Source organism: Pristiophorus japonicus, unplaced genomic scaffold (genome assembly GCF_044704955.1).
Source record: "Pristiophorus japonicus isolate sPriJap1 unplaced genomic scaffold, sPriJap1.hap1 HAP1_SCAFFOLD_370, whole genome shotgun sequence".
Taxonomy (NCBI): Eukaryota; Metazoa; Chordata; class Chondrichthyes; family Pristiophoridae; genus Pristiophorus; species Pristiophorus japonicus.
The window spans coordinates 304,700-331,319 of record NW_027253544.1 but is presented as its reverse complement, the minus strand read 5'-3'; the positions used below and the strand labels follow the sequence as shown (position 1 = coordinate 331,319).

General features: G+C 47.7%; 1 protein-coding gene across 3 annotated transcripts in view; it reads right to left on the bottom strand.

The window, feature by feature from the left end:
- Positions 1–26,620, bottom strand: part of LOC139250427 (uncharacterized) — a 95,057-nt gene that overhangs the window by 15,217 nt on the left and 53,220 nt on the right. For all 3 annotated transcript variants that reach the window (XM_070872822.1, XM_070872824.1, XM_070872823.1), the window contains exons 5-6: positions 25,585–25,729; positions 14,844–14,887 (exon numbers count right to left, since the gene is read on the bottom strand). In XM_070872822.1, the coding sequence (XP_070728923.1) occupies positions 14,844–14,887; positions 25,585–25,729 (189 nt within the window). The remainder of the gene's footprint in view (positions 1–14,843; positions 14,888–25,584; positions 25,730–26,620) is intronic.

The following is a 26,620-nucleotide window of genomic DNA, read 5'->3' as shown; positions in this document are numbered from 1 at the left end:
CGGGCAATGTTCGCCGCCCATGGTCTACCGGATGTCTTGGTCAGCAACAATGGCCCGTGCTTCACAAGCACTGAATTCCAGGACTTCATGGCAGGCAATGGAATTAACCATGTCAGAACGGCACTGTTCAAGCCGGCCTCAAACAGCCAGGCGGAACGAGCAGTGCAGATAATCAAACAGGGGATGCTCAGAATCCAAGGGGGTTCCCTACAAAGCCGCTTGTCATGCCTCCTGTTGGCCAATAGATCCCGACCACACTCGCTCCACCCGCAGAGCTGCTAATGAAAAGGACGCTCAAAACCAGGTTATCCCTTATACACCCCACCATGAAAGAAATTGTTGAGAGCAGGCGTCAGTTACAATGTGACTACCATGACAGGAATGTGAGGGCGCGATGTATTGATGTCAATGACCCTGTTTTTGTCCTTGATTACAGTGCAGGGCCCAAATGGCTCGCAGGCACTGTGATTGCCCAAGAGGGGATTAGGGTTTTGGTAGTTAAACTTACCAATGGACAAATCTGCCGCAAACACGTGCATCAAACTAAAAGGAGCTTCAGCAACCTCATAGAAGAAGCAGAGGAAGAACATGACGTAGAGTTTACTCCACCACAGGTGACCGAACACCGGAACCAAGTGGAGGAGAGCCCAGTCACTGTGGGCAGTCCGGACAGGCCTGAGGCACCGCAAACAGCAGACACTCAGGCCAGCGCCCAACAACCGGAGCCCCAACTCAGGTGCTCTACAGGGGAGCGTTAACCACCAGAGAGACTTAATCTGTGATCCCAACAAGACTGTGAGGGGGTGGTGATGTCATGTATTCAACTATCATTGTAACCCATGTATAAGCTGACCTAAGTTGTACACCTTGAGAACATTGACCACAAGGGGGTGAACTTACGGGAGACGCTCCTAACCTGGACTTTCAGGTATAAAAGGGGAAGATCCGCCCACCTTCATCACTTGAGGCTTGGTAATAAAGGTAACTGGTCACAGAGTGACCTTCTCTCAAGTATGGGCCTCGTGTGCAATTATACTGTATAGTAAGGACATATCACAGACTGTTCGCAACCTTGGTGTCATATTTGGCCCTGAAATGAGCTTTCGACCACATATCCACAGCATAACTAACACCGCCTATTTCCATCTCCGTAACATCACCCATCTCCACTCTTGCCTCAGCTTATCTGCTGCTGAAGCCCTCATCCATGCCTTTGTTACCTCTAGGCTTGACTATTCCAACGCACTCCTGGCTGGCCTCCCACATTCTACTGTACGTAAACGAGAGGTGATCCAAAACTTGACTGCCCGTGTCCTAACTCGCACCAAGTACCCCCCTCACACACACACACTCTCCCTCATATACACACACTCTCTCTCTCACACACACTCTCCCTCTCACACACACACTCTCCCCCTCACACACACACACACTCTCCCCCTCACACACACACACTCTCCCCCTCACACACACACACACTCTCCCCCTCACACACACACTCTCCCCCTCACACACACACACTCTCCCCCTCACACACACACACACACTCTCCCCCTCACACACACACACTCACTCTCCCCCTCACACACACACACACACACACACACACACACACACACACACTCTCCCCCTCACACACACACACACTCTCCCCCTCTCACACACACACACACACACACACACACACACACACACTCTCCCCCTCACACACACACACACTCTCCCCCTCTCACACACACACACACACACTCTCCCCCTCACACACTCACTCTCCCCCTCACACACACACACACACACTCTCCCCCTCACACACACACACTCTCCCCCTCACACACTCACTCTCCCCCTCACACACACACACACACACACTCTCCCCCTCACACACACACACACACACACTCTCCCCCTCACACACACACTCTCCCCCTCACACACACACACACACACACACTCTCCCCCTCACACACACACACACACACACACACACACACACACACACACACACACACACACTCTCCCCCTCACACACACACACACACACACACACTCTCCCCCTCACACACACACACACACACACACACACACACACACACACACACACACACACACACTCTCCCCCTCACACACACACTCTCCCCCTCACACACACACACACACACACACACACACACACTCTCCCCCTCACACACACACACACACACACACACACACACACTCTCTCCCCCTCACCCCTGTGCTCACTGACCTACATTGGCTTCTGGTTAATCATGGCCCCGATTTCAAAATTCTAATCCTTATTTTCAAATCCCTCCATAGCCTCATCTCTCCCTCTATCTGTCAAACGTCCCGTGGTTGCATGGATATGAAATTGGTTAAGTGACAGGAAAAAGAGCGCATCAGAGAGTCATAGGGGTACACAATGCCCCCCGCACGCACCCCGTTTTTTACCATCGGTATGTCACGTGTCACCACAACTGTCCCCTTCAACTTCAGTCCACAGGGGCACCAGGGAGGGTCTCGACCGGGCCAGCGGCCCCCATGCTGCCTGTTGGTGGCCCGGCCGAACCCGCGGTATAATTGTCGGGCTGACCTGGCAGTCGGCCGACAAGAAAAACATGGCGGCAGCGGCAGTGGGTCCTCCCCTTTAAGGGAAGCTGCACGGCCGCTGCAAAAGGCCACAGCCTCACCGGGCCACCGGGAAAAGGTTGTTTTGGCACCGCCGAGTGGGCCGAAGATTTTCCCAGGGGAATGTCGCTATCGGGGGGTTGGATCGGCAGTGTGCACGGTGATGATGTGTTTAACACCGATCGGCAGCAGAGGGGTGGTAAGGGTGGGATCGGGGCACCGCCGGGAAAACTCGGGAGAGCAATTGGGCTAGCAGCAGCCATTCCAGCAAAAGTCCCCGGCCACTCCACTCCGCAGTGGGGCCGCTGATTTACGGTGGTAACAGGCCTTCAGGAGAGGGGCGAATTTCAGCCCCATAGAATCATCAAAATTTACAGCACAGAAGGAGGCCATTCGGCCCATCGTGTTGGCGATGGCCGACAAAGAGCTATCAGCCTAATCCCACTTTCCAGCTCTAGGTCCGTAGCCCTGTAGGTTACAGCACTTCAAGTGTACATCCAAGTACTTTTTAAATGTGGTGAGGGTTTCTGCATCGCCCGCCCTTTCAGGCAGTGAGTTCCAGACCTGTTATGTATGCAATAAAGGTTCAAGCTGAGTATTGTTTAACAAAGCAAGGTCCAACCTTGGCTCTGCTTTATTTAGGCCCAAAGTGCCTGACTCACAAAATGGCTGGCCTTTTATACCTGAGCAGCACCATGAGCGTGCTGCTCAGTGTCCTCCAATAGTGACAATAGAATGTACATACATGACAATACCCACCTCTGAGATCTTATCACAGACTTTCACAGGTTGAGACGGTCCGATGCTTTGTGCTTCCAGGTTGACCGTCTCAGTTCAATTCCAGCCTTGGGTGAGTGTGCGGGGTCTGTTGTGGCTGATGGCTGGATGACTGACTTGTTGGGGGTGGCAGTGGCCATGTCAGGAATTGCAAGTCCATTTTTATTGAACATGTCTGTGATGGAAATCCCAGGTTCACTGATGACCCTTGAACCCACTGAAGACTGCTGGTAGGTTGGTTGGTCGTCGATGGTTTCTTCGTCCGACTGCTCTGGCTCGTCTGTGTGCCTCAGCTTTGTCTGATCCATGTGGTTCCTGCAAGTTTGCCCATTCTTGAGCTTAATAACAAATACTCTGTTGCCCTCCTTGGCCATGAGCGTGCCAGCGATCCATTTGGGACCTTGACCATAGTTCAACACATATACAGGATCATTAACAGAAATCTCGCGTGACACAGTTGCGCGATCGTGGTAACCTTGTTGACTTTGTCTTCTGTATTCAACATGATTATTTAAATCCAGGTGTACCAGAGATAGCTTGGTCTTAAGACCTCTTTTCATCATGAGTTCAGCAGGCGAGACCCCTGTGAGTGTGTGGGGTCTTGTCCTGTAACCAGCAGTATGCAGGACAAGCGGGTCTGCAGTGACCCTTAGGTTACTCTCCTCATGCTTTGCTTGATAATTTGTACTCCATGTTCAGCTTGCCCGTTGGACACAAGCTTGAACGGTGCTGACCTTACATGTTTTATGCTGTTAAGTTTCACAAACTCCTGAAACTCCTGACTGGTGAAACACGACCCATTGTTGCTCACCACTATGTCAGGCAGACCACGTGTCGCGAACATGACATTGAGATCCTCTATGGTTTCCGTGGACGTGCTGGATGACATGATTATGCATTCTATCCACTTCGAATAAGTGTCCAACACCACTAAAAACATCTTGCCCAAAGGGACCTACAAGATCTACATGGATCCTGGACCAAGGTTTGGATGGCCATGACCACAGACTCAGCGGCGATTCCGCTGGTGCTTTGCTGAGCAGCATGCAGATGTTGCACTGATGCATGCATGCTTCCAGCTCAGAATCAATTCCTGGCCACTATACGTGGGACCTGGCGATGGCCTTCATCATCACTATACCAGGATGTGTGCTGTGTAACTCACGCACGAACTTCTCTCTCCCTTTTTTGGGCATTACAACACGATTGCCTCACAATATGTAATCTGCTTGAATAGACAGTTCGTCCTTGCGATGAATGTATGGTTTGGCCTCCTCGCACATTTGCTTAGGTATGGCAGACCAATCCCCTTTGAGGATGCAACCCTTTACCACCAATAAAATTGGGAAATGGCTGTTCCAGGTCTTAACTTGTTGAGCCGTGACAGGGGTTCCTTCACTCTCAAAAGCATCCATGATTAACATTAGATCCGCCGGTTGTGGCGTTTCCACCTCCGGTGTGGGCAACGGCAACCGGCTCAAAGCATCGGCACAATTCTCTGTGCCAGGTCTGGGGTGAATGATATAATCATAGGCAGATAATGTCAGCGCCCACCTTTGGATGCAGGATGAAGCATTGGTATTGATATCTTTGCTCTCGGAAAACAACGAAATGGGCGGCTTGTGATCGATCTCTAATTCGAACCTCAGACCAAACAGGTATTGATGCATCTTTTTAACACTGTACAACACGCTAAAGCTTCTTTTTCCACCATGCCGTAGGCTCTTTTTGCTTTGGACAAACTTTTGGATGCATATGCGACAGGTTGAAGTATCCCCGACTCATTGGCTTGTTGGAGTACGCAACCAATTCCATATGACGATGCGTCACAGGCCAAAACTAAATGCTTACATGGGTCATAATGTACCAGCAGCTTGTTCGAGCAAAGCAGATTGGTGGCTTTCTCACAAGCTCTGTCTTGCGATGTGCCCCACACCCAGTTATTGCCTTTTCTCAATAGCATGTGCAGTGGTTCTAGTACTGTGCTCAATTTAGGTGGGAAGTTACCAAAGTAGTTGAGTAGGCCCAGGAACAAATGCAGCTCCATCACATTCTGCGACTTGGGTACATTCTTGATGGCCTTGGTTTTCACGTCAGTAGGTCTGATGCCATCAACAGCGATTTTCCTCCCGAGGAATTCGACCTCCAGTGTCATGAAGACGCACTTCGAGCATTTCAGTCTGAGTACCACTCTATCCAAATGCAATAGAACCTCTTCCAGGTTGTTCAGATGTTCCTTGGAGTCACGACTGGTGATCAGGATGTCATCTTGGAACACGACGGTTCTGGGAACGGACTTCAGTAGACTTTCCATATTCCTCTAGAATGTTGCTGCAGCCGAGTGAATTCCAAACGGGCACCTGTGGTAAATAAACAGTCCTTTGTGCGTGTTAATGCACCTAAGTCTCTTCGGTGTCTCAACCAACTCCTGCATCATACCGGCCGACGTCAAGTCCAGTTTTGTGAACAACTTCCCTCCAGCTAGCATCGCAAACAAGTCATCAGCCTTTGGTAACGGGTACTGATCTTGTTTCAAAACCCTGTTGATCGCAGCCTTGTAGTCTCCACAGATTCTGACTGTGACATCACTTTTCAGCACAGGAACAATGGGGCTGGCCCATTCATTAAATTTGACCGGTGATATGATCCCTTCACGCCGGAGTCTGTCCAGTTCAATTTCGACCTTCTCCCTCATCAGATACGGCACTGCCCGAGCTTTATGATGGACAGGTATTGCATCTGAGTCCAGGTGGATCTGCACCTTGGCTCCTGTGAAGTTGCCGATACCCGGTTCAAACAGTGAGGGGAACTAGCTCAATACTTGATCACATGTATCTTCCTCCGATGACAACGCCTTTATGTCGTTCCAGTCGCATCTGATTTTCTCCAACCAGCTCCTGCCGAGCAGCGTTGGGCCATTGCCTGGAACAATCCACAGCGGTATCTCGTGAAGCGCACCATTATATGACACATTAATTTGTGCACTGCCAATCACCTTTATCAGTTCTTTGTACGTGTGCAGCTTGGTGTTAACAGGGCTCAGCTTGGGCCTCACAGTCTTAGTATCTCACAGCTTATTACATGCCCTCTCGTTCATGATCGATTGACTCGCCCCCGTGTCCAGTTCCATCGATACCGGTATCCCATTAAACTTCACATTAATCAACATTGGTTTACTCTTGGTTATGAAAGAGTACAGTCCATACACTTCCTCCTCTGGCATCTCGGGTTGTGTATCCGGATCAGCGCTAGTCTGACTCTCATCCTCCACATGGTGTGTCGCAGCTCACTTGCTCATCTGCGGACACTTGCGCTGGAGATGCCCCACTCTCAGACAGCCTTTGCAACTATATTGCTTAAATCGGCACTGCTGGTGCCGATGATTTCCCCCACAACGCTAACACGGAGAAGTCGGATAAATTCCCGCTGGCGGACTTAGGGCAGCCACAGGTTTCGTGAACGCAGCCAGATAGGCCCTGCCATGTGCCGCTCTGCCGAACACCGAATCAATCGTATTTACAGTACTTGAGGAGGTTTCGTTCTTCACCGCTATTTGCTTTAGACTCCTGTCCATCATCGACTGCGTCGGCGGCACTCGGGAGCAGCGTCGGAGGTGCGTGGAGAGGCCTATAAAAGGCACAGCAGGGAGTCCGGGGCCCAGCGTCGGAGGTGCGTGGAGAGGCCTATAAAAGGCACAGCAGGGAGTCCGGGGCCCAGCGTCGAGGAGGTGCGTGGAGAGGACAATAAAGGCACAGCAGGGAGTCCGGGGTCCAGCGTCGAGGAGGTGCGTGGAGAGGCCTATAAAAGGCACAGCAGGGGGTCCGGGGCCCAGCGTCGAGGAGGTGCGTGGAGAGGCCTATAAAAGGCACAGCAGGGAGTCCGGGGCCCAGCGTCGAGGAGGTGCGTGGAGAGGCCTATAAAAGGCACAGCAGGGAGTCTGGGGCCCAGCGTCGAGTAGGTGCGTGGAGAGGCCTATAAAAGGCACAGCAGGGAGTCCGGGGCCCAGCGTCGAGGAGGTGCGTGGAGAGGCCTATAAAAGGCACAGCAGGGAGTCCGGGGCCCAGCGTCGAGGAGGTGCGTGGAGAGGCCTATAAAAGGCACAGCAGGGAGTCCGGGGCCCAGCGTCGAGGAGGTGCGTGGAGAGGCCTATAAAAGGCACAGCAGGGAGTCCGGGGCCCAGCGTCGAGGAGGTGCGTGGAGAGGCCTATAAAAGGCGGGACTTGTGCAGCTACAGGGAGAAGGCAAAAAAGAAGTAGAAAGAAATCAAAAGGTGACGTCACAGCCAAGAGGGTAAGTGAATGGCTGGTGATTGGTGAGTAGTTTTTCTTTTTTCTCTTCTATATCAGTGAGTAACTTTTAACATTGTTGTTGCCAATTTAAGTGTATCTAAGGGTTAAGTCATGGCAGGAGAGCTCGGTCGGGTGTTATGCTCCTCCTGTACCATGTGGGAACTCAGGGACGACACCAGTGTCCCTGACGACTATATTTGCAGGAAGTGTGTCCACCTCAAGCTCCTGACGGTCCGCGTTGCGGAGTTGGAGCTGAGGGTGGATTCACTCTGGAGCATCCACGATGCTGAGAATGACATGAGTATCACGTGTAGCGAGTTGGTCTTGCCGCAGGGAAAGGGTCCACAGCCAGATAGGGAATGGAAGACCAACAGGAAGAGCAGTGCAAGGAAGGTAGTGCAGGAGTCCCCTGTGGTCATCCCCCTGCAAAACAGATACACTGCTTTGGGTACTGTTGAGGGGGATGACTCATCAGGGGAGGGCAGCAGCAGCCAAGTTCATGGCACCATGGCTGGCTCTGCTGCACAGGAGGGCAGGAAAAAGAGTGGGAGAGCGATAGTGATAGGGGATTCAATGGTGAGGGGAATAGATAGGCGTTTCTGCAGCCGCAACCGAGACTCCAGGATGGTATGTTGCCTCCCTGGTGCAAGGGTCAAGGATGTCTCGGAGCGGGTGCAGGACATTCTAAAAAGGGAGGGAGAACAGCCAGTTGTCGTGGTGCACATTGGTACCAACGACATAGGTAAAAAAAGGGATGAGGTCCTACGAAACGAATTTAAGGAGCTAGGAGCTAAATTAAAAAGTAGGACCTCAAAAGTAGTAATCTCGGGATTGCTACCAGTGCCACGTGATAGTCAGAGTAGGAATCGCAGGATAGCGCAGATGAATACGTGGCCTGAGCAGTGGTGCAACAGGGAGGGATTCAAATTCCTGGGGCATTGGAACCGGTTCTGGGGGAGGTAGGACCAGTACAAACCGGACGGTCTGCACCTGGGCAGGACCGGAACCAATGTCCTAGGGGGAGTGTTTGCTCGTGCTGTTGGGGAGGATTTAAACTGATATGGCAGGGGGATGGGAACCAATGCAGGGAGACAGAGGGAAACAAAAAGGAGGCAAAAGCAAAAGACAGAAAGGAGATGAGGAAAAGTGGAGGGCAGAGAAACCCAAGGCAAAGAACAAAAAGGGCCACTGTACAGCAAAATTCTAAAAGGACAAAGGGTGTTAAAAGAACAAGCCTGAAGGCTTTGTGTCTTAATGCAAGGAGTATCCGCAATAAAGTGGATGAATTAACTGTGCAAATAGATGTTAACAAATATGATGTGATTGGGATTACGGAGACGTGGCTCCAGGATGATCAGGGCTGGGAACTCAACATCCAGGGGTATTCAACATTCAGGAAAGATAGAATAAAAGGAAAAGGAGGTGGGGTAGCATTGCTGGTTAAGGAGCAAATTAAGGCAATAGTTCGGAAGGACATTAGCTTGGATGATGTGGAATCTATATGGGTAGAGCTGCAGAATACCAAAGGACAAAAAACGTTAGTGGGAGTTGTGTACAGACCTCCAAACAGTAGTAGTAATGTTCGGGAGGGCATTAAACATGAAATTAGGGGTGCATGCAATAAAGGTGCAGCAGTTATAATGGGTGACATAAATATGCACATAGATTGGGTTAACCAAACTGGAAGCAATACGGTAGAGGAGGATTTCCTGGAGTGCATAAGGGATGGTTTCTTAGACCAATATGTCAAGGAACCAACTAGGGGGGAGGCCATCTTAGACTGGGTGTTGTGTAATAAGAGAGGATTAATTAGCAATCTCGTTGTGCGAGGCCCCTTGGGGAAGAGTGACCATAATATGGTGGAATTCTGCATTGGGATGGAGAATGAAACAGTTAATTCAGAGACCATGGTCCAGAACTTAAAGAAGGGTAACTTTGAAGGTATGAGGCGTGAATTGGCTAGGATAGATTGGCGAATGATACTGAAGGGGTTGACTGTGGATGGGCACTGGCAGACATTTAGAGACCGCATGGATGAACTACAACAATTGTACATTCCTGTCTGTCGTAAAAATAAAAAAAGGAAGGTGGCTCAACCGTGGCTATGAAGGGAAATCAGGGATAGCATTAAAGCCAAGGAAGTGGCATACAAATTGGCCAAAAATAGCAGCGAACCCGGGGACTGGGAGAAATTTAGAACTCAGCAGAGGAGGACAAAGGGTTTGATTAGGGCAGGGAAAATGGAGTACGAGAAGAAGCTTGCAGGGAACATTAAGACGGATTGCAAAAGTTTCTATAGATATGTAAAGAGAAAAAGGTTAGTAAAGACAAATGTAGGTCCCCTGCAGTCAGAATCAGGGGAAGTCATAACGGGGAACAAAGAAATGGCGGACCAATTGAACAAGTACTTTGGTTCGGTATTCACTGAGGAGGACACAAACAACCTTCCGGATATAAAAGGGGTCGGAGGGTCTAGTAAGGAGGAGTAACTGAGGGAAATCCTTATTAGTCGGGAAATTGTGTTGGGGAAATTGATGGGACTGAAGGCCGATAAATCCCCAGGGCCTGATGGACTGCATCCCAGAGTACTTAAGGAGGTGGTCTTGCAAATAGTGGATGCATTGACAGTCATTTTCCAACATTCCATTGACTCTGGATCAGTTCCTATGGAGTGGAGGGTAGCCAATGTAACCCCACTTTTTAAAAAAGGAGGGAGAGAGAAAACGGAATTACAGACCGGTCAGCCTGACATCGGTAGTGGGTAAAATGATGGAATCAATTATTAAGGATGTCATAGCAGTGCATTTGGAAAGAGGTAATATGATAGGTCCAAGTCAGCATGGATTTGTGAAAGGGAAATCATGCTTGACAAATCTTCTGGAATTTTTTGAGGATGTTTCCAGTCGAGTGGACAAGGGAGAACCAGTTGATGTGGTATATTTGGACTTTCAGAAGGCTTTCGACAAGGTCCCACACAAGAGATTAATGTGCAAAGTTAAAGCACATGGGATTGGGGGTAGTGTGCTGACATGGATTGAGAACTGGTTGTCAGACAGGAAGCAAAGAGTAGGAGTAAATGGGGACTTTTCAGAATGGCAGGCAGTGACTAGTGGGGTACCGCAAGGTTCTGTGCTGGGGCCCCAGCTGTTTACACTGTACATTAATGATTTAGACGAGGGGATTAAATGTAGTATCTCCAAATTTGCGGATGACACTAAGTTGGGTGGCAGTGTGAGCTGCAAGGAGGATTCTATGAGGCTGCAGAGCGACTTGGATAGGTTAGGTGAGTGGGCAAATGCATGGCAGATGAAGTATAATGTGGATAAATGTGAGGTTATCCACTTTGGTGGTAAAAACAGAGAGACAGACTATTATCTGAATGGTGACTAATTAGGAAAAGTGCAAAGACACCTGGGTGTCATGGTACATCAGTCATTGAAGGTTGGCATGCAGGTACAGCAGGCGGTTAAGAAAGCAAATGGCATGTTGGCCTTCATAGCGAGGGGATTTGAGTACAAGGGCAGGGAGGTGTTGCTACAATTGTACAGGGCCTTGGTGAGGCCACACCTGGAGTATTGTGTACAGTTTTGGTCTCCTAACCTGAGGAAGGACATTCTTGCTATTGAGGGAGTGCAGCGAAGGTTCACCAGACTGATTCCCGGGATGGCGGGACTGACCTATCAAGAAAGACTGGATCAACTGGGCTTGTATTCACTGGAGTTCAGAAGAATGAGAGGGGACCTCATAGAAACGTTTAAAATTCTGACGGGGTTAGACAGGTTAGATGCAGGAAGAATGTTCCCAATGTTGGGGAAGTCCAGAACCAGGGGACACAGTCTAAGGATAAGGGGGAAGCCATTTAGGACCGAGATGAGGAGGAATTTCTTCACCCAGAGAGTGGTGAACCTGTGGAATTCTCTACCACAGAAAGTTGTTGAGGCCAATTCACTAAATATATTCAAAAAGGAGTTAGATGAAGTCCTTACTACTAGGGGAATCAAGGGGTATGGTGAGAAAGCAGGAATGGGGTACTGAAGTTGCATGTTCAGCCATGAACTCATTGAATGGCGGTGCAGGCTAGAAGGGCCGAATGGCCTACTCCTGCACCTATTTTCTATGTTTCTATCATACATGATTGAGCGATCTGGATGGCCCTTTTTAAATCCAACTCCTCCACTGCCAGAAGTTTGTGCAGGATCACATCGTGGTTGATACTGAGAACAAAGAAGTCCCGCAGCATGTCTGCCAACACCTTCCTGAACTTACACGGTCCTGCTAGACGTCTCAGGTCAGCAACGAATTCCGCCGTGCTCTGGCCCTCCGATCGAACGTGTGTATAAAACCTGTATCTCGAGATGATGATGCTGTCGTCTGGCTTGAGGTGCTCCCGTACCAATGTACGCAACTCCTCGTACGTTTTCTCTGTTGGATCACTAGGCATGAGTAGATTCTTTATCAGACCACAGATCTTTGAACCGTACACAGTGAGGAACACAGCTAGGCGCCGATCTGCATCGTTGACCCACTTCATTTTGTTGGCCATGAAGTACTGGTTCAAATGGCTCACAAAGTCTGCCCAATCTTCTCCCTCCACGACTCGCTCTAAAAATCCAATCGTGTTCATTTTGCAAACAAAGGTTCTTGTATTCTCGTCGCCAAATGTAATGTATGGAATAAAGGTTCAAGCTGAGTACTGTTTAACTAAGCAAGGTACAACCTTGGCTCTGTCTTATTTAGGCTCAAAGTGCCTGACTCTCAAAATGGCTGGCCTTTTATACCATGAGCGTGCTGCTCAGTGGTCTCCAACAATGACGCCATCTGGTGGCTACAAACAGAATGACTTGGACGTGGGTGCACAGGGCACAATTTCAAAATGTACAGATGACACAATATCTGGAAGTACAGTGAACAGTGAGGAGGATAGTGACAGACCAGGAAGACATAGACAGGCTGGTGAAATGGGCGGACAGGTCGCTGATTAAATTTAACACAGAAAAGTGTGAAGTGATACATTTTGATCGGAAGAATGAGGAGAGGAAATATAAACTAAAGGGTACAATCCTGAAGTGGGTGCATGAACAGAGAGACCTGGGGGTACATGAGCACAAATCGTTGAAGGTGGCAGGATGAGAAAGTGGTTAAAAAAGTATTTGGCATCCTGGGCTTCATAAATAGAGGCATAGAGTACAAAAGCAGGGAAGTTATTATGAACCTTTATAAAACACTGGTTCGGCCTCAACTGGAGTATTGTGTCCAATTCTGGGCACCGCACTTTAGGAAGGATGTGAAGGCCTTAGAGAGGGTGCAGAAAATATTTACAAGAATGGTTCCAGGGATGAGGGACTTCAGTTACATGGACAGACTGGAGAAACTGGGGTTGTTCTCCTTGGAGCAGAGAAGATTGAGAGGAGATCTGAGAGAGGTGATCAAAATCATGAGGGGTCCAGACAGAGTAGATAGAGAGAAACTGTTCCCATTGGTGGAAGGGTCGGGAACCAGAGGTCACAGATTTAAGGTGATTGTCAGAAGAACCAATGAGGTAAAACCTTTTGACGCAGCGAGTGGTTATGATCTGGAATGCAGTGCCTGAAAGCTTGGTGGAGGCAGATTCAATCGTAGCTTTCAGAAGGGAATAGGTCAGTACCCGAAGGGAACAGGTTTACAGAGCTACGGGGAGAGGGCGGGAGAGAGGGACTCACTGAAGTGCTCTTACAGAGAGCCAGCACGGGCTCGACGGGCCGAATGGCCTCCCTCTGTGCTGTAACCATTCCAGGATTCTATTCTATGGTTCTAATTAAATAAATCTGGAATAAAAATCTAGTATCAGTTATGGTGACCATGAAACTACCAGATTCTGGTTCCCCAATGTCCTTTGGGGAATGAAATCTGGCCTATATGTGACTCCAGACCACAGCAATGTGGTTGAGTTCTAACTGCCCTCTGACATGACCGAGCAAGACACACAGTTGTAACAAACTGCGACCAAGAAATATACTCACTGTGGGAGTAGCATCACCTCACGGGCTGCACCTTCCCAAGGGCAATAAATGCTCTTTGTGAACGATTAAAAAATCATCGGCCATCTCTGGCCACCTGCTGCAGACACTCTCACCCTGACTTTATCACTTTAAGACTCGACTATTGCAGTGCTCTCCTGGTTGGCCTCACATCCTCCGCCGAACATAAACTTTAGCTCATCCATAACTCTGCTTGCCTATCCTACACTGCAGCACTTCCCACACACACACACTCCCCACACACATACACCCCATACACATACACATACTCCCCACACACACACACTCCCCACGCGCGTGCACACTCCCCAAACATACATTCCCCCCCACGCACACACTCACACTCCCCGCACACACACACACACTCACCGCACACACACACACTCCCCGCACACACACACACTCACACCATACACACACACACACTCCCCACACGCGTGCACACTCCCCAAACATACACTCCCCCCCCGACACACACACACACACACCCACACACACAGTGTCGCTCCCCACACACACTGCGTCGCTCCCCAAGTGTACTACATCATGAGTCCGGTTTGTGTGGTATAAATGCAGCATTAAATGTTTACATATGAAGTAGCTTGACCCTGTGTCCATTGCTTCACCTGGGAGCAGTGAGCTGCAACACATCTACACAGCACCAACTCCAAGGTTAACGTTCCAATGGGGGTAACTGAACTCTGTCTGCTCACCAGTGGGAGTGGGTTTGAAATCGGCCGTGGCTGGAGGGATGGAGATTGTGTCTGTGTGTCCGTCTCCACGTGGCTCTTACAGATCTCAGTACAACACATCCCTCACTGGGCACTAAACATCAACATTGCTGAGAGAGGTGGCAAGAATTGAAGTCGAAATTGTTCCAGTGGTGAGCTCTGTTCCAAGTCTGAGGGTGAGGCACATTAGTGATGCCCGACAGAGGGAGCTTTACTCCACAGCTGACTCTCCTATATCTTCACCAGCTTGATGCAGCTATTGAGTGCTTGAAATGGGAAAGTATTCCATTTTTCAGAGATAACAATAAGTAGAAGATTCATCCGATTGATTTTTAGAAACATCACAAAACAATAAACATTATTCGGACTAATCAGCGGAATGAGTAATGAATTGGGTTTCTTACCACTGACTGTTGCATACACCGTGTTAAACTCTCCAGCGGGGGGCCTAGGGAGATGGTGCAGAAACAGAAAGTCAATGATTCATTTACAGCATAAATATCAGTGAATGTTTCTGTCCAACAACTTCACACTGGCACTGCTGTGAGCATAAATATCAGTGAATGTTTCTGTACAACAACTTCACACTGGCACTGCTGTGAGCATAAATATCAGTGAATGTCTCTGTACAACTTCACACTGGTACTGCTGTGAGCATAAATATCAGTGAATGTCTCTGTACAACTTCACACTGGCACTGCTGTGAGCATAAATATCAGTGAATGTTTCTGTACAACTTCACACTGGCACTGCTGTGAGCATAAATATCAGTGAATGTTTCTGTACAACTTCACACTGGCACTGCTGTGAGCATAAATATCAGTGAATGTTTCTGTAGATCAACTTCACACTGGCACTGCTGTGAGCATAAATATCAGTGAATGTTTCTGTACAACAACTTCACACTGGCACTGCTGTGAGCATAAATATCAGTGAATGTTTCTGTACAACAACTTCACACTGGCACTGCTGTGAGCATAAATATCAGTGAATGTTTCTGTACAACTTCACACTGGCACTGCTGTGAGCATAAATATCAGTGAATGTTTCTGTACAACTTCACACTGGCACTGCTGTGAGCATAAATATCAGTGAATGTTTCTGTACAACTTCACACTGGCACTGCTGTGAGCATAAATATCAGTGAATGTTTCTGTACAACTTCACACTGGCACTGCTGTGAGCATAAATATCAGTGAATGTTTCTGTACAACTTCACACTGGCACTGCTGTGAGCATAAATATCAGTGAATGTTTCTGTACAACAACTTCACACTGGCACTGCTGTGAGCATAAATATCAGTGAATGTTTCTGTACAACTTCACACTGGGACTGCTATGAGCATAAATATCAGTGAATGTTTCTGTACAACTTCACACTGGCACTGCTGTGAGCATAAATATCAGTGAATGTCTCTGTACAACTTCACACTGGGACTGCTGTGAGCATAAATATCAGTGAATGTCTCTGTACAACTTCACACTGGCACTGCTGTGAGCATAAATATCAGTGAATGTTTCTGTACAACTTCACACTGGGACTGCTGTGAGCATAAATATCAGTGAATGTTTCTGTACAACTTCACACTGGCACTACTGTGAGCATAAATATCAGTGAATGTTTCTGTACAACTTCACACTGGCACTGCTGTGAGCATAAATATCAGTGAATGTTTCTGTACAACTTCACACTGGCACTGCTGTGAGCATAAATATCAGTGAATGTTTCTGTACAACTTCACACTGACACTGCTGTGAGCATAAATATCAGTGAATGTTTCTGTACAACTTCACACTGACACTGCTGTGAGCATAAATATCAGTGAATGTTTCTGTACAACTTCACACTGGCACTGCTGTGAGCATAAATATCAGTGAATGTTTCTGTACAACTTCACACTGACACTGCTGTGAGCATAAATATCAGTGAATGTTTCTGTACAACAACTTCACACTGGCACTGCTGTGAGCATAAATATCAGTGAATGTCTCTGTACAACTTCACACTGGGACTGCTGTGAGCATAAATATCAGTGAATGTCTCTGTACAACTTCACACTGGCACTGCTGTGAGCATAAATATCAGTGAATGTTTCTGTACAACTTCACACTGGCACTGCTGTGAGCATAAATATCAGTGAATGTTTCTGTACAACTTCACACTGGCACTGCTGTGAGCATAAATATCAGTGAATGTCTCTGTACAACTTCACACTGGCACTGCTGTGAGCATAAATATCAGTGAATGTCTCTGTACAACTTCACACTGGCACTGCTGTGAGCATAAATATCAGTGAATGTTTCTGTACAACTTCACACTGGGACTGCTGTGAGCATAAATATCAGTGAATGTTTCTGTACAACTTCACACTGGCACTGCTGTGAGCATAAATATCAGTGAATGTTTCTGTACAACAACTTCACACTGGCACTGCTGTGAGCATAAATATCAGTGAATGTTTCTGTACAACTTCACACTGGGACTGCTATGAGCATAAATATCAGTGAATGTTTCTGTACAACTTCACACTGGCACTGCTGTGAGCATAAATATCAGTGAATGTCTCTGTACAACTTCACACTGGGACTGCTGTGAGCATAAATATCAGTGAATGTCTCTGTACAACTTCACACTGGCACTGCTGTGAGCATAAATATCAGTGAATGTTTCTGTACAACTTCACACTGGGACTGCTGTGAGCATAAATATCAGTGAATGTTTCTGTACAACTTCACACTGGCACTACTGTGAGCATAAATATCAGTGAATGTTTCTGTACAACTTCACACTGGCACTGCTGTGAGCATAAATATCAGTGAATGTTTCTGTACAACTTCACACTGGCACTGCTGTGAGCATAAATATCAGTGAATGTTTCTGTACAACTTCACACTGACACTGCTGTGAGCATAAATATCAGTGAATGTTTCTGTACAACTTCACACTGACACTGCTGTGAGCATAAATATCAGTGAATGTTTCTGTACAACTTCACACTGGCACTGCTGTGAGCATAAATATCAGTGAATGTTTCTGTACAACTTCACACTGACACTGCTGTGAGCATAAATATCAGTGAATGTTTCTGTACAACAACTTCACACTGGCACTGCTGTGAGCATAAATATCAGTGAATGTCTCTGTACAACTTCACACTGGGACTGCTGTGAGCATAAATATCAGTGAATGTCTCTGTACAACTTCACACTGGCACTGCTGTGAGCATAAATATCAGTGAATGTTTCTGTACAACTTCACACTGGCACTGCTGTGAGCATAAATATCAGTGAATGTTTCTGTACAACTTCACACTGGCACTGCTGTGAGCATAAATATCAGTGAATGTCTCTGTACAACTTCACACTGGCACTGCTGTGAGCATAAATATCAGTGAATGTCTCTGTACAACTTCACACTGGCACTGCTGTGAGCATAAATATCAGTGAATGTTTCTGTACAACTTCACACTGGCACTGCTGTGAGCATAAATATCAGTGAATGTCTCTGTACAACTTCACACTGGCACTGCTGTGAGCATAAATATCAGTGAATGTTTCTGTACAACTTCACACTGGCACTGCTGTGAGCATAAATATCAGTGAATGTTTCTGTACAACTTCACACTGGCACTGCTGTGAGCATAAATATCAGTGAATGTTTCTGTACAACTTCACACTGGCACTGCTGTGAGCAGGAAAGAGCACAGAAGCTTCAAAGAACGTCTCTCTCTTAAAATGAAATTCTGCACAAGTCATGACCGTTTGGTTGATGTTCGATCGACTCCTGATTGAAGTGGGTTATGTTTGTCTCCTATACATAACAACAACAACTTGTATTTATATAGTGCCTTTAACGTAGTGAATGTCCCAAGGTGCTTCACAGGAGTATTATTTGAGATAAAGAATTTGACACTGAACCACATAAGTAGAAATTGGTGCAGGTGACCAAAAGCTTGTTCAAAGAGTTAGGTTTTAAGGAGCGCCTTGAAGGAGGAAGGAGAGGTAGAGAGGCGGAGAGGTCTAGGCAGGGAGTTCCAGAGCTTGGGGCCCAGGCAACAGAAGGTCAGCGAGCACAGGGGTGATGAGTGAGCAGGACTTGGTGCGAGTTCGGACACGGGCTGCCGAGTTTTGGATCACCTCTAGTTTACGTAGGGTATAATATGGGAGATCAGCCAGGAGTGCTTTGGAATCGTCAAGTCTAGAGGTAACAAAGGCATGGATGAGGGTTTCAGCAGCGGATGAGCTGAGGCAAGGGCGGAGATGGGTGATGTTACGGAGGTGAAAATAGGCGGTTGTAGTTATGCTGTGGCTATGTGGTCGAAAGCTCATTTCAGGGTCAAATATGACACCAAGATTGTGAACAGTCTGGTTCAACCTCAGGCAGAAGTTGGAGAGAGGGATGGAGTCAGTGGCTAGGGAACGGAGTTTGTGGCAGGGACCGAAAACAATGAACATAAAAACATAAGAAATAGGAGCAGGAGTAGGCCATACAACCCCTCGAGCCTGCTCCGCCATTTAATATGATCATGGCTGATCCGATCATGGACTCAGGTCCACTTCCCTGTCCGTTCCCCATAACCCCTTATGCCCTTATCAGTTAAGAAACTGTCTATCTCTGTCTTAAATATATTCAATGCCCCAGCTTCCACAGCTCTCTGAGGCAGCGAATTCCACAGATTTAAAACCCTCTGAGGGAAGAAATTCCTCCTCATCTCAGTTTTAAATGGGCGGTCCCTTATACTAAGATTATGCCTCCTAGTTCTCGTCTCCTGTATCAGTGGAAACATCCTCTCTGCATCCACCTTGTCATAGAAAAACATAGAAACATAGAAAATAGGTGCAAGAGTAGGCCATTCGGCCCTTCGAGCCTGCACCACCATTCAATGAGTTCATAGCTGAACATGCAACTCCAGCACCCCATTCCTGCTTTCTCGCCATACCCCTTGATCCCCCTAGTAGTAAGGACTACATCTAACTCCTTTTTGAATATATTTAGTGAATTGGCCTCAACAACTTTCTGTGGTAGAGAATTCCACAGGTTCACCACTCTCTGGGTGAAGAAGTTTCTCCTCATCTCGGTCCTAAATGGCTTACCCCTTATCCTTAGACTGTGGCTTACCCCTTATCCTTAGACTATGCCTAAGAAAGGCAGAGAGAAATTTGTACATGATCTACATAGCACTCATCCCGGTATTGTCATGATGAAAGCCATTGCCAGATCTCATGTATGATGACCTGGAATTGACTCTGATCTGGAATCATGTGTGCATCAGTGCAACACTTGCATGCAGCTAATTAAAGCATCAGCGAAATCGCCGCTGAGTCTGTGGTTGTGGCCATCTAAACCACGGTCCAGGATCCACATTGACTTTGCAGGTCTCTTCCTGGGAAAGATGTTTTTAGTTGTGGTGGATGCATATTCCAAGTGGATATGGTGTATAATCATGTCATCCAGTACATCCACAGCTACCATTGAAACATAGCAACATAGAAAATAGGTGCAGGAGTAGGCCATTCGGCCCCTCGAGCCCGTACTGCCATTCAACGAGTTCATGGCCGAACATGCAACTCCAGCACCCCACTCCCGCTCCCCCGCCACACCCCCCAATAGCGAGGACCACATCTAACTCCTTCCCGAACACATTTAGTGAATTGGCCTCAACAACTTTCCGTGGTAGAGAATTCCACAGGTCCACCACCCCCCGGGCGAAGAAGTTTCCCCCCCATCTCGGCCCCAAATGGCCCACCCCCATCCCTAGACCGTGACCCCCGGTCCCGGACCCCCCTAACACCAGGAACATCCCTCCCGCATCCAACCTGTCCAAACCCGCCAGAACCCGAAACATTTCCATGAGATCCCCTCTCACTCCTCCGAACTCCAGCGAATACAAGCCCAGTCGATCCAGCTCCCCCCGCTCACCCAGACACGTCAGTCCCACCATCCCGGGAATCAATCCGGTGAACCCTCGCTGTACCCTCTCAACAGCAAGAGTGTCCCCCCTCAAGTCAGGAGACCAAAACTGCACACAACACTCCAGGCACAGCCTCACCAGGGCCCTGCACAACCGCAGCAACACCTCCCCACCCCTGCACTCAAATCCCCCCGCCATGAAGGCCAACACGCCACCCGCCCTCCCAACCGCCTGCCGTATCTGCATGCCAACCCCCAGTGACCGATGTCCCACGACACCCAGGTCTCGTTGCACCTCCCCTTTTCCTAATCTGTCACCATTCAGATAATAGTCTGTCTCTCTGTTTTTACCACCAAAGTGGATAACCTCACATTTATCCACATTATACTTCATCTGCCATGCATTTGCCCACTTACCTAACCTATCCAAGTTCGCAGCAGCCCACCAAACTGTGCTCCAGCAAATTGTTGGGGATGTTGAGGTGCTGCCCCGGGGGAGTGGCACTGGGTCAGTGGAGCAGGAACCTGCTGTCCTTTCTCAGAATGACAGCTATCCTGATCCCACCACTGCCACTCCGCCATTGCACTTGTCGCTGGCCGTCATCCAGCCAGCCCAGACTGCTGCTGCCCAGCCTGAGGTGGTGGAGTCTACAGCCGAGCCTTCCAGGCCCAGAGCTGGTCGAGGGTGTCCTGCAAGGCCTTCTGTAGTATCTGGCCCTGACACGCAGCAGTCTTCCACCAGCCGTGCCTCAGCGGAGGAACGCTAGACTAGTTAAAGCAAAAAGGGGATAGAAGGAAATGCACAAGGGTGATTAGTAAATATATTATGTTGTTCTGATATAAATTTGGATTGGAATTTTTAATCTTTGCTGTTGTCTCTCATTTCAGTTTTGGGGCTTTGGAATGGAAGGGAAAATGGATGTGGTCATGGGGACGTCCAAAGGAACCGGGAAGTGGGATGGAACTCTGATGAGACGGTCACGGATCTCAGAATCTTATACGTATTGAAACGATCACCTCTCATTCTTCTGAATGCCAATGAGTAGAGGCCCAACCTGTGATGCAGACAGTTTCCATCTGACAGTGCAGAATTAGGTATTAGCAGGCAATAGGCTGGGCCGCTGTGGTAGTTGAGTTAGTGCAGAGGTCTATGTTGGTAAGGGTGTATTGGGCCAGTGTATTTTGTAGATGGGGTCAGGACTAGAAAAGCATTGGTGCATCTTGGAGATGAATGATCCCGGTGACTGCGTGCATCATGTTGTGTCTTTGATCCCGCTTGTCACAATGATGTCAGGAACCAGAGCTCAGAGGATAGCCTTTGTCTTTCAGGAGCCATGATCCCAGTCTGCCTTCTCCTTGAAAGAGTTTAGGCACAGTGGATGGTCTTAAAATGGAGGGATCAGAACATTCACCGTATGATGAGCTGGTCACTGAACTGCACATTGAGGGGGTTAGAAACCCCCGGAGTTCAGGAAGACCGTGGTGTAATGTGTAGGGTCCAAGGTGGGCACGGATACCAACAACAATGTCTTGGACTTTGGCGAATCCTGTGATGTGGAATAATTCCAATGCAGTGCATCACAACAAATAAAACAAAACTGCACTTTAAAAAATACAATCACCAGCCGCAGCTCTCAAATCCCACGTCCATCATCAAAAACGCTGCTGTGGAAAAGCCAGAAGCCCTTTGCGTACCGACCTGCTGAAAGCACTGGCTCACTTTATGTGGGTGAGCAGAGCACAATGGACATTGCTCCTGGGAAAACTGGGGAATGCTGCTAGCCACCATTAGCATTCATTTCCACAGATTACAAGATGTAAAATGGGCTCCTGCACATTTTCTACACGTGCGTTAGAGCGGTCTAACAGGATTCCCCGCACTATTTCCTGGCCCAGGTGCCATTCCGTTATGACCCACTGACTGGGAACTATGGCACCAGATATTCCCAGAGTTACCAGGGGAAGAGTGACCATAATATGGTGGAATTCTGCATTGGGATGGAGAATGAAACAGTTGATTCAGAGACCATGGTCCAGAACTTAAAGAAGGCTAACTTTGAAGGTATGAGGCGTGAATTGGCTGGGATGGATTGGCGAATGATACTTAAGGGGTTGACTGTGGATGGGCAATGGCAGACATTTAGAGACTTTTGGATGAACTACAACAATTGTACATTCCTGTCTGGCATAAAAATAAAAAAGGGAAGGTGGCTCAACCGTGGCTATCAAGGGAAATCAGGGATAGTATTAAAGCCAAGGAAGTGGCATACAAATTGGCCAGAAATAGCAGTGAACCTGGGGACTGGGAGAAATTTAGAACTCAGCAGAGGAGGACAAAGGGTTTGATTAGGGCAGGGAAAATGGAGTATGAGAAGAAGCTTGCAGGGAACATTAAGACGGATTGCAAAAGTTTCTATAGATATGTAAAGAGAAAAAGGTTAGTAAAGACAAACGTAGGTCCTCTGCAGTCAGAATCAGGGGAAGTCATAACGGGAAACAAAGAAATGGCGGACCAATTGAACAAGTACTTTGGTTCGGTATTCACGAAGGAGGACACGAACAACCTTCCGGTTATAAAAGGGGTCGGGGGGTCTAGTAAGGAGGAGGAACTGAGGGAAATCCTTATTAGCCGGGAAATTGTGTTGGGGAAATTGATGGGATTGAAGGCCGATAAATCCCCAGGGCCTGATGGACTGCATCCCAGAGTACTTAAGGAGGTGGCCTTGGAAATAGTGGATGCGTTGACAGTCATTTTCCAACATTCCATTGACTCTGGATCAGTTCCTATGGAGTGGAGGGTAGCCAATGTAACCCCACTTTTTAAAAAAGGAGGGAGAGAGAAAACAGGGAATTATACACCGGTCAGCCTGACATCGGTAGTGGGTAAAATGATGGAATCAATTATTAAGGATGTCATAGCAGTGCATTTGGAAAGAGGTGACATGATAGGTCCAAGTCAGCATGGATTTGTGAAAGAGAAATCATGCTTGACAAATCTTCTGGAATTTTTTGAGGATGTTTCCAGTAGAGTGGATAAGGGAGAACCAGTTGATGTGGTATATTTGGACTTTCAGAAGGCGTTCGACAAGGTCCCACACAAGAGATTGATGTGCAAAGTTAGAGCACATGGGATTGGGGGTAGTGTACTGACATGGATTGAGAACTGGTTGTCAGACAGGAAGCAAAGAGTAGGAGTAAATGGGTACTTTTCAGAATGGCAGGTAGTGACTAGTGGGGTACCGCAAGGTTCTGTGCTGGGGCCCCAGCTGTTTACACTGTACATTAATGATTTAGATGAGGGGATTAAATGTAGTATCTCCAAATTTGCGGATGACACTAAGTTGGGTGGCAGTGTGAGCTGTGAGGAGGATGCTGTGAGGCTGCAGAGCGACTTGGATAGGTTAGGTGAGTGGGCAAATGCATGGCAGATGAAGTATAATGTGGATAAATGTGAGGTTATCCACTTTGGTGGTAAAAACAGAGAGACAGACTATTATCTGAATGGTGACAGATTAGGAAAAGGGGAGGTGCAACGAGACCTGGGTGTCATGGTACATCAGTCATTGAAGGTTGGCATGCAGGTGCAGCAGGCGGTTAAGAAAGCAAATGGCATGTTGGCCTTCATAGCAAGGGGATTTGAGTACAGGGGCAGGGAGGTGTTGCTACAGTTGTACAGGGCATTGGTGAGGCCACACCTGGAGTATTGTGTACAGTTTTGGTCTCCTAACCTGAGGAGGGGACCTCATAGAAACATATAAAATTCTTTGTTCCCCGTTATGACTTCCCCTGATTCTGACTGCAGAAGACCTACGTTTGTCTTTACTAACCTTTTTCTCTTTACATATCTATAGAAACTTTTGCAATCCGTCTTAATGTTCCCTGCAAGCTTCTTCTCATACTCCATTTTCCCTGCCCTAATCAAACCCTTTGTCCTCCTCTGCTGAGTTCTAAATTTCTCCCAGTCCCCAGGTTCACTGCTATTTCTGGCCAATTTGTATGCCACTTCCTTGGCTTTAATACTATTGAGGGAGTGCAGCGAAGGTTCACCAGACTGATTCCCGGGATGGCGGGACTGACCTATCAAGAAAGACTGGATCAACTGGGCTTGTATTCACTGGAGTTCAGAAGAATGAGAGAGGACCTCATAGAAACATATAAAATTCTGACGGGGTTAGACAGGTTAGATGCAGGAAGAATGTTCCCAATGTTGGGGAAGTCCAGAACCAGAGGTCACAGTCTAAGGATAAGGGGTAAGCCATTTAGGACCGAGATGCGGAGGAACTTCTTCACCCAGAGAGTGGTGAACCTGTGGAATTCTCTACCACAGAAAGTTGTTGAGGCCAATTCACTAAATATATTCAAAAAGGAGTTAGATGAGGTCCTTACTACTAGGGGGATCAAGGGGTATGGCGAGAAAGCAGGAATGGGGTACTGAAGTTGAATGTTCAGCCATGAACTCATTGAATGGCGGTGCAGGCTAGAAGGGCCGAATGGCCTACTCCTGCACCTATTTTCTATGTTTCTATGTTTCTGTGAGGGGGTCTGTGTTACAAGGATAGGCTAGAGCGACTGGGATGGAATTTTCTTCAAACAGGAAGATTGAGGGAGGATTTGATCGAGATGTCCAAAGTGATAAAAGGAGTAGATGAGTTACAGACAGATAGACGCTTTACATTGGCAGTTATATGGAAGACACAAGGCCGTGAGCACATGGACCCCCGGCTGAGCGCACAGCCTGAAGCAGCGCTCCCACCCTGGAAAATTCCAGCCGTAAAATTTCAAAGGTGCAGAAGGAGGGAAGGGCAGAGAGAGAAAACACAACAACAAGAGCACGGGACAGAGATACAGAAGGACAATAAGAGAAAGGGAGGCAAAGGTTGAGATACAGTCACATGGAGAAAACAGGTGGGACAATGAGAGTGTGTGGCAGCGAGAGAGAGAGAGAGAGAGAGAGAGAGCGGGCGATACAGATGGACAGAGAGAGGCAGAAGGAGAAGGAGAGAAACACTGAAAGAGAGGGTGTAAAACACAAAACTCCTTTATAATCACCTGAGAAATTGCAGTGTATTTTATAACTGGGTGATTTAATGCTGTTTATGTTTGCATTTATTTATCCGTACAGCAAGAGAAAACCCTCAGTCCCCAGCTAGTCTGCCCCCATTCTTGGGCTGATTCCATCCCCTGCACCAATCAATATCAGACTGAAATGAGACAGGAAATGAAATTGTATTTACCCTTCCGCTTTTAATCTGCTTTGAAAACATGCCCATTTTTTCACGTAGAATACTGCGGCTATGAAGATGCAGAGTAAGGCGGCTAATACCAGGGCACAGACTGCAATGCTGATGATGATATTCAGAGACCACTTTTCAGATAACTCTGTAAAATATCAAAAGGTGACGTATAGTTCAATAGCAGTAAGGTGAATCGAGTAAAGACTCGGATTCCTGTCCTTCAGAAAACCAGGTTTAATATAAGCACAACCGAAACAGGCAACTCTCCCTCGGTATAACATTAAAACCAGGTTTAATATAAGCACAACCGAGACAGGCAACTCCCCCTCGGTATAACATTAAAACCAGGTTTAATATAAGCACAACCGAGACAGGCAGCTCTCCCTCGGTATAACATTAAAACCAGGTTTAATATAAGCACAACCGAGACAGGCAGCTCTCCCTCGGTATAACATTAAAACCAGGTTTAATAATAAGCACAACCGTTAAGTTCCCTCAGTAACCTTTTCCTGCTTTCTCTCCATACCCCTTGATCTCTTTAGCCGTAAAGGCCATATCTAACTCCCTCTTGAATATATCCAATGAACTGGCATCAACAACTCTCTTTGGCACGGAATTCCACAGGTTAACTACTCTCTGAGTGAAGAAGTTTCTCTTCATCTCAGTCCTAAATGGCCTACCCCTTATCCTAAGATTATGTCCCCTGGTTCTGGACTTCCCCAACATCGAGAACATTCTTCCCACATCTAACCTGTCCAGTCCCGTCAGAATCTTATACGTCTCTATGAGATCCCCTCTCATCCTTCTAAACTCCAGTGAATTAAGGCCCAGTTGATCCAGTTTCTCCTCATATGTCAGTCCAGCCATCCCTGGAATCAGGCTGGTGAACCTTCGCTGCACTCCCTCAATAGCAAGAATGTCCTTCCTCAGATTAGGAGACCAAAACTGAACACAATATTCCAGGTGATGCCTCACCAAGGCCCTGTACAACTGCAGTAAGACCTCCCTGCTCCTATACTCAAATCCTCTAGCTATG